Source organism: Oncorhynchus nerka, linkage group LG4 (genome assembly GCF_034236695.1).
Source record: "Oncorhynchus nerka isolate Pitt River linkage group LG4, Oner_Uvic_2.0, whole genome shotgun sequence".
Taxonomy (NCBI): domain Eukaryota; kingdom Metazoa; phylum Chordata; class Actinopteri; order Salmoniformes; family Salmonidae; genus Oncorhynchus; species Oncorhynchus nerka.
The window spans coordinates 37,918,821-37,932,887 of NC_088399.1; the positions used below are offsets into that span (position 1 = coordinate 37,918,821).

The window sequence follows — 14,067 nt, forward strand, 5'->3', positions numbered from 1 at the left end:
ATCTGATGTTCATGGAATGTAACAGTGATGAACCTCCGCTCAGCTCTAATCACAGAACAGCACAATGTGACACACTGCACCTTAATGGACTGAAATCGGGCAAGAATAGAGTCTTTCAATTAAAGTCCCTAAAGTAGCAATCTAAACACATTCCTTTTAATACCTTTTTGGTAGCTTTTTATATTTTAGGATACGTACACTACTGTTCAAAGTTTGGGGACACTTAGAAATGTCCTTGTTTTTAAAAGAAACACACATTTTTTGACCATTAAAATAACATAAAATTGATCAGAAATACAGTGTCGACATTGTTAATGTTGTAAATTACTATTGTAGCTGGAAACGGCAGATTTGTTATGGAATATGTACATGGGCGTACAGAGGCCCATTATCAGCAACCATCACTCCTGTGTTCCAATGACACGTTGTGTTAGCTAATCCAAGATTATCATTTTAAAAGGCTAATTGATTAGAAAACCATTTTGCAATTGTGTTAGCACAGCTGAACACTGAAAACAAATTCTGACAAACTCCAAGCATTGCTTATGCATGAATGGGCTGCCATCAGTCAGGATGTGGCCCAGAGGTTAATTGACAGCATGCCAGGGCAGATTGCAGAGGTCTTGAAAAAGAAGGATCAACACTGCAAATATTGACTCTTTGCATCAACTTCATGTAATTGTCAATAAAAGCCTTTGACACTTATGAAATGCTTGTAATTATACTTCAGTATTCCATAGTAACATCTGACAGAAATATCTAAAGACACTGAAGCAGCAAACTTTGTGGAAATTAATATTTGTGTCATTCTCAAAACTTTTGGCCATGACTATACTTGTCCTCTTGCTTAGTTGTGCACTGGGGCCTCCCACTCCTCTTTCTATTCTGGTTAGAGCCCGTTTGTGCTTTTCTGTGAAGGGAGTAGTACACAGTGTTGTACGAGATCTTCAGTTCCTTGGCAATTTCTCGAATGGAATAGCCTTCATTTCTCAGAACAAGAATAGACTGACGAGTTTCAGAAGAAATTTCTTTGTTTCTGGCCTTTTTGAGCCTGTAATCGAACCCACAAATGCTGATGCTCCAGATACTCAACTAGTCTAAAGAAGGCAGGTTTTTATTGCTTCTTTAATCAGGACATCCGTTTTCAGCTGTGCTAACATAATTACAAAAGAGTTTTCTAATGATCAATTAGCCTTTTAAAATGATAATCTTGGATTAGCTAACACAACGTGCCATTGGAGCACAGGAGTGATGTTTAATGATAATGGGCCTCTGTACGCCTATGTAGATATTCCATAACAAATCTTCCGTTTCCAGCTACAATAGTCATTTAAAACATTAACAATGTCTACACTGTATTTCTGATCAATTTTATGTTATTTTAATGGACAAAAAAATGTGTTTCTTTAAAAAACAAGGACATTTCTAAGTGACCCCAAACCTTTGAAAGGTAGCGTACGCTCTGCTGTATGTCATCAATGGGGGATTGGAGAATAAGACAACAGCCTTTCTCAAGGGCACATGGGTAAAACACTCAACACTCACACACTCCAACGCAGAAGTCTCTCTGGAGCAGGAAGAGAATGAAAGGAGGGATGTGCTGGAGGAGTGTATGAGGCTTTTCATTTATGTGGAGCGCCTTCGTAGAGGAGGCCGCCCATCCGTCTGAAGACGGTTGAAGGTGAATGGCGTTTACGATGGTTTCCCGGGCTATTGATAGCTGCATGTCCTTCCCTGTGTGATCCAGCAAGGCCCTAACCCTGAGAGCTTGGAGAGCTGTGCTCCTCTCTGTGTGGGAAAGACACTTTTATTACGTCCCTGATCCATGAAGGGCCCAACGAACTTTGACCTTGGGCTTGATCGTTCTAGTAACGGCACATGAGGAGAATGGCATACTTTAAGAGGACTATACGAGGACTGCAGTCCACGACCGCACCCCCACCCCCTCATAAATAGCCAACATGAATATACTGTATTTCACGCGTAGGCAACCAGTGCACATTATGTTTAGAGATGGATATGCGTTGCTAACCTACAGTTTACAAGTGTTTCCTTAGTGTTGGCGTGTATATGAGACTAGAGCGAGAACAAAAAGTTGTATTATTACGAATGCACATCTCCATACCTTTGTTTCATTAGCACATTGTCATTATGCCTTTGTCCCATTAAGTTCTTTCTCATTATGGCTCTTTTTCATTAGCATGGTCCTATGTAAAGACTTGCTTTCATTAGCACTGTGTTGTATAGGCTGGCTTTTTATTATAGCACTGGATGTTTAATGAGAAAACCCCCAGTGTGTTTACACTGCTCCCATCCCTGATCGCCAGTAATGATAATACTGATTGACTGTTGGTGGGGGATGTTTGAGCTTGTCCCCTGAAGACGGGATCCTCGCACAGTTATTAAACCCAATGAGATCTCTCTCCTCCTCTCTTCATCCCTCGCTCTGTTTGGAAATAAAAGAAGAGGGGGGAAAAAGATCAAACATGCCTGTAATCAACGGTGTGCTGTATGAGCCAAGAAGACACAGAGGCACAGCAGTGGGATAGAGATGCCTTTAATGACAGATCACTAGATCACAGATCATTGGCGCTCACGACAGGAAGACCTGTACGCACATGCCTCTCTGCTACTGCTACACCACCATCAGTCATTAAGCCCTTTATTAAAACCAATCTAGAATGGGGAATAGCTGGAAAAACAGACTACAAGCTTTTTTATTCATCAAGAATGAAACTCCCTGAACATCTGGAATGGCATATTAATTCCAGCTCTACGCTGTTTCTCTTCAACTAAAACTTAAAACATTTGGAGGGTCACATTTAAGGTCAGTGTTCCATATGGGACAGCAGGTAGCCTAGTGGTTCGTGCATTGGACTAGCAACCGCAAGGTTGCAAGATTGAATCCCTGAGCTGACAGGGTAAAAAATCTGTCATTCTACCCCTGAACAAGGCAGTTAACCCACTGTTCTTAGGCTGTCATTGAAAATAATCATTTGTTCTTAACTGGCTTCCCTAGTTAAATCAGAGGAACATCATTTGTTCAATGAAACTTCATGGAACAATTAGCCCCCCTCCTGTTATTTTACTCTCTTCACACTCGGGTCCTCTGTCTCCCACGGTTCCAGCTTTAGGTAACATTCAGAGTGTTTGAATCACATAGATTACTGTGTCCCGTGGGAAGATTATTCCAATGGACGGCTAGTGGAGCATTTTCGTTGGGCCCCTGTCTACTCGGTTTACCCATGAATTTGGAAAAGCCGAACTTGGAAAAGCTCATGTGCTAACAGGGTAATGTTCAGTGACATGGCTCGGAGCCCTATGGCGTGTGTCATTGTCCGCCCTTTGCTAGCTAGTTATACAAGCAGGGATTTGCTTCTTCTGTGCTCTGAGGAAACAAGGAGAAAATTAGTAGATTGGATAGACCAGGCCTACTTCAAATCAAGATGTTCCTGGTGAATTGGGCCTTGGGCAGCTAGTTGTGGTGTTAGATTGCTTGGAGAAACATATACCAACATTTACTGATCATTACCATCATTTATACAAACTATGTGGCCCCAAACATTTTTTTTATGTGCTCCCCAAAAATATACTTCTGACTTACACCGTTTGAATGTGACAACAGTGAAGTATCAGACAGACAGACGATGACATATCAACTTCTCCTTTCAAACATGTTCATTCTTCAATAATGTTTGTGTGGTCTTCATGTCTGTTTTATTTCATTAAGACTGAGATGATTTCAGCTTGTCTGCGTTCACTCGTACTTGTCTGGACTTGCTGGTCCACGTCCATCACTGGCATTTGGATTCTTCTCTAATTCTAATCAAAAGAGTTGAGGAATGTGCTCGACAGGCACAGCCCACCCCTCTCCTTGAAACAAACATGCACGCATGCAGCAATACACACACACACACACACACACACACACACACACACACACACACACACACACACACACACACACACATACATACACACACATACACACACACACACACACACACACACACACACATACACACACATACACACACACACACACACACACACATACACACACACACACACATACACACACACACACACACACACACACACACACACACACACACATACACACACACACACACACACACATACACACACACCCAATCCTGATCACAGCATCAGCATCCCAGACGGCTTATCATGGGGAACTAATTCAATATCCCTGTGCCTGTTTTAAATGTCATTGGCTGAGCTCATCTGGAGTGACATGTTTTTCATGGTCCTAATAAAGGAGCTGTATTAGGCTCGGAACGGGGGGCTTCTCTGACCAACGTTCTTGATGTCTGCAGGAAATCTAAAGGTCCTCATGAGGAAATGAATAAAGTCAGGATTTGAGGAGATCTGCCGATGCCAATGAGTTTCACATGAACTCCCTCGAGTCAATAAAGGCTTGGTGAATCCTCCACTGACTGACTGAGAAACGTAAGCTACACAAAAAGTTGTTTTTCTCTAGACGCTGCCAAGCCTGCCATGTCAGTCACAGAAACACATGCCTCTGATGCCATTCACTGGGTTGAAGTGGATTTCCAAGGTCAGCACTGAGCTTTGGTTGATGTATTGCCTGTGATTGGGCTTTCATATGATATTGATTATTTTGACACTGTTGTCAATATACTATCTCAATGAGTTTTCTGTCTATCTTCCCTCTTATTTTTCTATGAACTCATCACGTCATGTGTAGATCTGAACACAATGGTGATAACGATGGAAAAAGGAACTAGTTAAACAGACCACCATAGCTTTTAATTGACAAAGTTCTTCTACCTGTGCTTTTTCCATGCTCCTCTGTTATACTGATGATGTCAGCATGGGGATGGGATGGTAGGGGGTAGTGAAGACTGGACTAGTGGGGGTACAGAACATTCAGTCACCCCGTTGTGCCAGATAATGACTTCCCTATTGAGCGTGACCCTGGTGACCTCTGAGATCCCCCCTCCCCCTGCCCCCCAGGCATCCCCGCCTGATTTGGCATTTTGTCCACACAAAGTTCCCAACCTCAGTCCCATGCCTCCCCACCCCTCCATAGCCTCCTACCCAGCCTCCCCTGGGCAGTTGCCTTCTCCTGGTCACTTGGCCCTGGGCATGGAGCTGACAGGGAGCTCCATGGAGCTTTGAGCTAGCCTCATATTCTGGGTTAGAGGGTCACTCTGAAGGGAGACAGAGAAACAGTGCTCTAAATGTGAAAGGTTGGCTGGGTCTCCATGTGGCAGGGGAGATGGATGTGTAACCTGCTGGTGGGAGGGAGGCCGTTCAGAGACTTATGGGTACAGTAGAGATCCTTAAAATGTTTCCTCACCCTGTCTCTGTTACCAAGGACAAGTTGTAATCTGTATCGACAGTCCTGTCCAGGCAGCACGCTTCACCATCTACCTGTAGATTTGCCTTAGTGAGAAGGTACTGCCAGCAACAGACAAACAGAGAAGTCCACACAGACATCATACAGAATATACAATATCGGAACAGTAAAGACAAAACATAAAACTCTGGAGTATAGGCTGATTACAGTGGGAATAAACTATTTACAGAGGGATTATATCTAAATAAGCATAGGGAGGGATACTGCCATGGTGATTATATACAGTGTCTATACTGCCCTGGTGAGGAAATACAGTGTATATACTGCCGTGGTGATTATATACAGTGTCTATACTGCCGTGGTGGTTATATACAGTGTCTACACTGCCGTGGTGAATATATACAGTAGCTATACTGCCGTGGTGAATATTTACAGTATCTATGAATATATACAGTGTCTATACTGCCGTGGTGAATATATACAGTATATATACTGCCGTGGTGAATATATACAGTATCTATACTGCCGTGGTGAATATATACAGTGTCTATACTGCCGTGGTGATTATATACAGTGTCTATACTGCCGTGGTGGTTATATACAGTGTCTACACTGCCGTGGTGAATATATACAGTAGCTATACTGCCGTGATGATTATATAGTGGTCTATACTGCCGTTGTGAATATATACAGTAGCTATACTGCCGTGGTGATTATATAGTGTCTATACTGCCGTGGTGATTATATAGTGTCTATACTGCCGTGGTGAATATATACAGTATATATACTGCCGTGGTGAATATATACAGTATCTATACTGCCGTGGGGAATATATACAGTGTCTATACTGCCGTGGTGATTATATACAGTGTCTATACTGCCGTGGTGATTATATACAGTGTCTACACTGCCGTGGTGAATATATACAGTAGCTATACTGCCGTGATGATTATATAGTGGTCTATACTGCCGTGGTGATTATATAGTGTCTATACTGCCGTGATGAATTTATACAGTGTCTATACTGCCGTGGTGATTTTATACAGTGTCTATACTGCCGTGGTGAATATATACAGTGTCTATATGGTGTTGTGTGGAGCAACCCTCAGCTCGGCTTTCTCCGCTGTTAATGTCACTATTTTTATCATCATTATCCTGTTTTTCTAACAGACTATCTCTCTCTCCCTCCATCTCTCTCTCCCTCCCTCCATCTCTCTCTCCCTCCCTCTGCAGGGTTCCTGAAGCCCCAGTGCTCGCTGGCTCCGCCTCCCCAGCGTGGACGCTCGGGGGAGGCCTGCTCCTGTTTCACCGGCATGTGTCACCTCCACCAGCGCCGGATATCTACAGGTAACACTCAACGCCATCTCCACATCCCATCGCCATCTGCCCCGTCATGGCAGACTCAGCACCTGGGAAGACACCTGTATGAAATAAGTATGAGATAAAATTTGCCAGTGGATAGAAAGAGTATACAGTTATAGTATACTCTACAGTATACTGCATTATACAGTACATTTGATCCACTGTATAACAATTTTAATTTGATGATATGGACCTATAAAAATGGCTTTGATATGCTAATACAACCCCAAGTAGTAGGAGCATTTACTGTAACTCATTTTACTGTCTGAACATGTCATGCCAAAGTAGTATATCCACAAAGCAAGAAGCTGCTTGTTCCTTACCACAGCTACAAGCACACACACAGCCTGGGGTAAAGAGCTGTCAGAGCCGTAAGGCTTCTTCCTAGGCAGCGATGGCTCAGTCAGTCAGCCTGATTAATGTAGTCTCTGCATGTGGAGGCCCGGTGATTGACATTTTAACAGGGGTGCTATGAAACAGGCCTCTGTTCTCATCACCTCTGTTTTCCCTGCTAGGGCAGCTGGGTCAGGTGATGTCAGCATAGCAGTGCATTCTGAACCTGACCCTCTGGTATGTGGGGATTGAGGGACAGTACTGTGCTGTTGTTGTGTTGTTGCTGTACGTGTGCCTGCCCTGCTGGTGGCTTCGTTGGCTGGGGGCGGAGGGCCTCTTGCAGAGTCACTTGTCGTGACTGAGTGGCTTGTTGTAACTTAACACCAATTTCATGTGAGGGGAACACGCCTTGGACAAAGGCGACGAAACCAGAACAACCAAACAGTGGCACCTTGGATTAATTTACAGGAGAGTGGTAGATTGTGTGATTTTAGTCCGTATGGAACCTCACAGACAAAGCCCTGTGTTAGCTTCACACATTGTAGTCCTTAACACATACCCTGTACACATACCCTGTACACATACCCTTAACACAGGTTGAAAATGGCAGATTTGGGCAGTAATAAATGCCTAAATTGAAAGGTAATGGCTGTACAGTATCATGCTATATATGACGTCAGAGCTCTGACTCCATTCAGAACTTGAGCACCCTGCACGACTAGAAGTTGCCCCCATCTCTTCCGCTAGTTGGGCAAATTTTGCAAATGTTTTGTTGTCTGAGTGAGGGAAATGCTGTAAATTAAGAGGACTCTACGTATTTAGAAGAATGAGACGTTGAGGATTATAATAAATACTGCTTTGATGTCATACAAGCAAACCAAACACCTGTGAGTCCAAATGTGGACTTCACATTTCCATATCATAAAAGACTGTCATATACAGTGTCAATGTGTATGACCACTATGTCTGATGTACAGTTACAAGATGAAATCATACCCTGGGTTGTTCTGAACACAATGAGTGTTTGTTTTCAAGTCATGCTCACCTGACCCAGATTGTGATTTATAAAAGTTAGCTTTTAGATTGTGTTAAGAACTAAAGTAATTGTGTGATGGCGGGGATGCAGGGTTGTGTTCCGAACAAAACAACTACAAGTGTGCTTGCTCTAGTTCCTCAACGGCACAGCTAGGAAAGCTATTTTCTTTTTTGAAGACTCTTCTTTGAGTCATAAAAGTGCATTGAAATGACTCAGGAACGGTGCACACTTTGAAGAGGTGTGTGACCACTTGGAGACACCAGTTAGTCCTCTCACTCAAACCCTTGTCATTTTGTTCTCTTATGATGCACCTACCCCACATTCTCCAGGAATACTCTTTATCATGTTACTGAATGTATCCAGAGTATGTTCAGATTTCGTTAGAAACAAATGCAGTGAAAGTAGTGTAAATATAAAATGAACATCACACCAACAGTGTATTGTCTTGTGAACTGTTGTGTCCTCACCTTTGGTCTAATAATTTACCCATAATCTCCAAACGGTTCCCTTTCATTTGCTACCATGGTTATGCATATGCTTTTCATATTTATTCTGTAAGAAACATTTCAACTTAGCCCTATCCATATAGGCTAATTCCCACAAGTGTAAATGGTTAAAAGGTTGTTTGGAGTTGAGTTGTCATTGACCTAGATCACCATGCACACACAACTATCAATACAGAACATGTGAATGAAATGGGCAGTGTGTATTTAATGGGTCTAACAATAGAACGATATTGACAAAGGCAACTATAGAAAAGCTTTCGACAGGCAGAACAAGAACCCACTACCCTCTCTGTCTCTCTCTCAACCACAAATACTTATTCATGGGCATGTCTCAGCAAGATCGGCGAGGTGCAGACACAGTTTGTTTTTCCGCTCTCTTCTCTGTCTCGTCCATAGATGTGTGTGTTACTGGGCTGGTGTGATTGATTGGTACATTTTTGACTGTCACAGCCCTTGGTGAGGGTGGGGACGTTTCCGGAGCAATTAGAATAGTCGGGATACTTCTCTAGCACACCAACTATAATGGTAACTGTTACTGTATAGAAATGTGCTTTCTCCATGTGCTTTTCTTTGTTATTTCAAGGCATGGTTGACTTACAAGGAATGAGAGGAGAATGTGTGAGACTGAGTCAGATTGTCTTTTCTTGTCTTTTAAGTGTTTTGATATTTCACAATGTTCAGTGGTGTGGTAAATGTTCCGTGGCCTAGCTGCTCAGAGCAGAGTAGCAATGTGTTCTTAGAGAGAGAGCGAGAGAGAGGCTGAGATAACTGTAAAGGCGTTGTGGTTTGTTAGTCACACAGAGTAGTAGCATAATGTTCAGCCTAGCTGGAGTCTGTCTTTTATAGCCCCGGTCATAATCACGGATCTAATTATGGAATGTGTTGCCGTAAATCTCCCATCGCCACATCCAGCACACACACCCGTCCTAACCCGCCCCACATCTGTGTGATTGTCCTCCAATCCCGTCCCTCGGCTGCCCGGCCAAGGCCACAATGACAAGCCTCTGTGGAGAACGTGGGGTGCTGAGCGGCAACGCAGCTGAGGATTCTGGGAAGACTGGTTGCCCTCACCCGGGGAGTCGACTCCAGCGGTGAACTCCCGGCAACACAGTGATGTAGTCCCGCTCTGGTTTTAGTGGTTTCACATTGTTTAGAGTTCTCAAAAACAAACCATTACTGGAAAGAGACCGTGAGAAACATAGTATTCAGGGCTCTTTTCTTTTCCAGAGATAATTTTAAAAGCAATCATTTTGTTGTTACTTTTTTAAAAGACAAGAGGAATTTTTTTTGGGGGGGCAATGTGTGAGAAGTGTACGAGTGGGAGAGAGAGAGAGAGCTTTAAAACAGGGCTTTTTGAAAGGGCCTGACAATGCAGGCCTTGTGCAGTGATTTGGTCTGTCCTCGCGGAGCTGAGCGGAGGAATGGAAAAGATTATCCACAGGAATGTCTGGGGTGCCCTCAAACGGAGCGGGCCTCGTGACTGGCCAATGGGAGAGAGGCCTGCCGAGCGGAAGGCAAATTTTTTCCTGATGAACTCAGCTGCCTGCTTCACAATTCAGTCTGATTGCCAGCACTGAACTCACATATGGTCCGTGTTTGGAGAGACCAAATGACAGGACAAATTCTGCCTTGAGAAGAAGGAGAGGAGGAGGAGGGCTGTTGGAGTAGATTGCTGGCTCCCCCTTTCTATTTCATTAGAGTGGGTAGTATGGATGTGGTGTTTGGATTCTGGTGCTTTTCAACTGCACCACTACCTCTGTCTGGGTCCCTCCCCTTCTCCCTCCCTTCACTGACTCTCACAGTCCACTCTGCGTTGGAGTGGGGCTGGCCGCCAGGTGTGCGGTTAGAGTTTGATTAATCCCTCTTTATTGACTTCGCTTAAGCAGCAATTACGCCCAAAGCCAAGCCCTATTAGCTCTCGCCACGGTCCGTAGCTGACTTCATTACCCAGCCTCAGAATTATCTCACTGCCTCGTGAATCCTGCCAATTAATTTGGAGCCCATTTAGAATTCTGCAGGACTTGGAAAGAACTTTCCCTGCCTATTGCCGAGAGCTGAGCCAGAGTGAACCGTAAGGAAACATGGAGGAGAGCAGAACACAAATCTGGCTCCTTCCTGATTGTTTGTGCACTGTGTGTGTGTGTTTGTGCACTGCGTTTGTGTACTATGGTTGTGTGTGTGTGTATTGTTTGTGAGACAGACTCGGCAGAGCTTGAGCAGCACCGGGCCCAGGCATTCGGCTCCAGCGAGAGGCAGCATGTGTTTGTAGACCTTGTGGTCACACAGCGGGTTTGTGGGGGGGGGTTCCAGTGGCTCCCGGCTCCTTGTATTTTCTCGGGTGGGGTCCCACAGAGGTGAGGGAGGTTGTTAGCCTCAGCATGCTCCACGCTCGCTGATTTCTATTTGGCTGGCTGGAGTCCGTGCACTCCCTGGCCACTTCCTGCCGGGTCAGGAGCCAGAGGGGCCAGAGCGCCAAGCTGACGATTACAGCCGCGCTCTGCCTCAGCCTTCGCCCCCTGCACACACATTCATCACCACAACCACCACAAAGACTGACAGGCTATTTTAATACAGACTTATTATTGGACTATCACAGCACATTTGGCTGCTGATCCCACTGTAAAATAAAAATAGCCTAACAGTTGTTTGTGTCCAGTTAGACCGGTGTGATGTCTCAGTATGCTGAGTGTTTGGTCTGGGGCCTGTCACTTCCAGGATAAACTCTGCCAAAAGTCTGAGCTAATTGGATGTTGAGATTCATATAGTACTCACCAGATACTGGCTAATGCATTGGCTTTAGGCCTAACATATACAGCCTCCACACTGTTCGCAAATTCCAATCAGTTGGACTTTTTCGAGATGAAACAGGGGATGCAGGGAGATGTCCAAACCATATGACATCATTGCAGTGAGTTTGTAATCCCTGTTTCGTAGCTCAGTAGAACTAGAGAGAGATCACTTTATTGGTCAATTGCACACAAATTCAAACTGAAATTTGACTTCCTCTTTTAACCCAATTCCTCCGTTTTTTTGAGAGGTGCAGGGGGCTCGGACCCGGAAATCGTACTGACAACCTGCCGGTTTCTGGCCCGCCTCTCTAACCGCCAGGCTACCTGCCGCCCCACAGTATGTAAACATGGGAAGATTGGGAACAATGTCACAGGCCCTAAATCCTGCCTGATGAATTCCTGTCTCTCTTGTTCTGAATCGTAGAGCTTATTGTGGAGCAATCCGCCAGCTGATTGGAAGCAGCTCAGTTTCAGTCCACAATCCATAAATCTCTGCCTTGTTCTCATGATATAGGAGGAGTGGTGCAGAAAACACAAAGCAACTTCTGATGTAAAGATGTTTTTTATTTAAAGCAATAGTGGGAATGTGAAGTTATGTGTGTGGGTTTTCAATGCCTGTGGGATTGTATCCACTGAGACAGTAGCCTACTTGATCAAGTCCACTGAGTCTCACCTGAATGAATGCATGACTTGTGTTTGCATGTGTACAGGTGTGTGAATAACTTATCTCAGGCTGTGTCTTCAGGGAGTAGAGGAATGGGCAGACATTTCATTCCTTCCCATAGGAAGGGGGCCGTGTTTCAAGCTGTATTAGTTGTATGTACAGGATACACATGGTTAACACTAAGGTTATTCCAGTTTTGTTTTTCTATTTGTTTTTTATTTATGTCACCTTCCCGCTTTTTTAAATTTGAAATTCAGTTTAAATGTTTACACTGTCCAACGAAATACACCATGATTCGTTTTAGTTTCAGTTTTAGTTTACTGTAATAACCTTGGAATGCTCCATCCAACTAAATGCTTCCTTGCAGGTTCATTCTCAACATGGCTCAGGAGAATATAATAACATTTTTTAGCATCGGTATAATTCAGGAAGGCACAATTTATAGTACAATATTACACATGTATCAGAGAAAGGAGGGACTGGGGGCCAAGTGTTTAAATTGTGCAGTATTAGCAATAGTAAATAAGAGTATGGTAGCAGTAATTGTGATGGGTGGGTAGCTTGAATGTATGTGTGTGTGTGTGTGTGTGTGTGTGTGTGTGTGTGTGTGTGTGTGTGGGTGTGGGTGGGTGGGTGTGTGTGTGTGTGTGTGTGTGTGTGTGTGTGTGTGTGGGTGTGGGTGTGGGTGTGTGTGTGCATGAGTGAGTACATGTGTGTTAAGGTGCAGAGAATCAAAGCAGTCCAGTCCAAGTTGTCAGCAGTCTGATGGCTTGTAGACAGAAACTGTCTCTGAGCCTGTTGGTATCAAACCTCATGCTCCAATACTGTCTGCCCGGCGCTAAGGGAGAGAACAGCTCATAGGCGGGGGTGTGTGGGGTCCTTGATGATGCTGCAGGACTTCCTCAGGCACCGTTTCAAGTACATATCCTGGATAGGTGGGAACACGGCCCCAGTGATGTACTGGGCTGTCTTCACCACCAGCCAGTGTGCCAGCGGGTTGGGCAGGCCAGGGTTCAGCTACAACGCCAGGGGCTTCACCTTGGCACAGAGTGACGGCAGCCATCCATAACAGGTCAGGAGAAATCACAGTGACTAAGCCTTTGATAACTCTCTGAGCCCATAATCCCTGCATAGAACCATCCCACTGAAATGCTATCTCATTGTTACAGCTCAAACCATAGGAGGGAGAGATGGAGGGAGGGGAGGATGGAGGGGGAGGATGGAGGGAGGGGAGGATGGAGGGAGGGGAGGATGGATGGGGAGGGGAGGATGGAGGGGGAGGATGGAGGGAGGGGAGGATGGAGGGCGGGGAGGATGGAGGGAGGGGAGGATGGAGGGATGGAGGGGGAGGATGGAGGGAGGGGAGGATGGAGGGATGGAGGGAGGGGAGGATGGAGGGGGAGATGAGGGGGAGAGGATGGAGGGATGGAGGGCTAGCCATAGAGCCACACCGTCTCTCCCTCATCATACACCCCGGAGAGGCAGAATGTTGTTTTCACTCTAATGATTATCACAGTAAGACTGTTGGGATCAATTCAGAATGCCTCACTAAACACACATTCAATGCAAGAATTAGAGATTAAATGTGATTATTAAATCGCAGTGTTGTTCACAAAACTAAGAATACATCACATTTTCCAAATCCGGACAGAATTGACCCGAACCCTGAAGTAAGATGTTCAGTGTAGCTGCATCTGAAAAACACCCTTTTTTCTGTCATCCATTAAACAGAAATAAGCAAGTTCTCATTCTTGCGGCCCCATGTTGCTTAATACAGTACAGTATGTTAACCACAGCAGGGGCATTCTGAGTACTCCTCTGAAATATATGGGTAAACTAATGAACGCCATGAATATAAATGAATATGTACATCTTAACCCAGATATCTGAGCCGTGCTCAGTGCAAGCTGCTCTCTCCCCAGTGTGGTGTGACTAGCTCTCATCATCCCTGATAAAGATATTAAAGGAAGAAAGGCTGTTCTGACTGTCACTCCAGCTCTCTCTGTTGACTCTAGAGGTTTGACAGTGAA

General features: G+C 44.6%; 1 protein-coding gene across 5 annotated transcripts in view; it reads left to right on the forward strand.

Moving 5' to 3' along the window:
- LOC115117569 (retinoic acid receptor RXR-alpha-A) overlaps positions 1-14,067 on the forward strand; it is a 252,606-nt gene that overhangs the window by 141,990 nt on the left and 96,549 nt on the right. For 3 of the 5 annotated variants that reach the window (XM_065017491.1, XM_065017493.1, XM_065017492.1), the window contains exon 2: positions 6,581-6,781. In XM_065017491.1, coding sequence (XP_064873563.1) covers positions 6,581-6,781 — 201 coding nt within the window. The remainder of the gene's footprint in view (positions 1-6,580; positions 6,782-14,067) is intronic. The other 2 variants (XM_065017494.1, XM_065017495.1) reach the window with 1 other exon arrangement.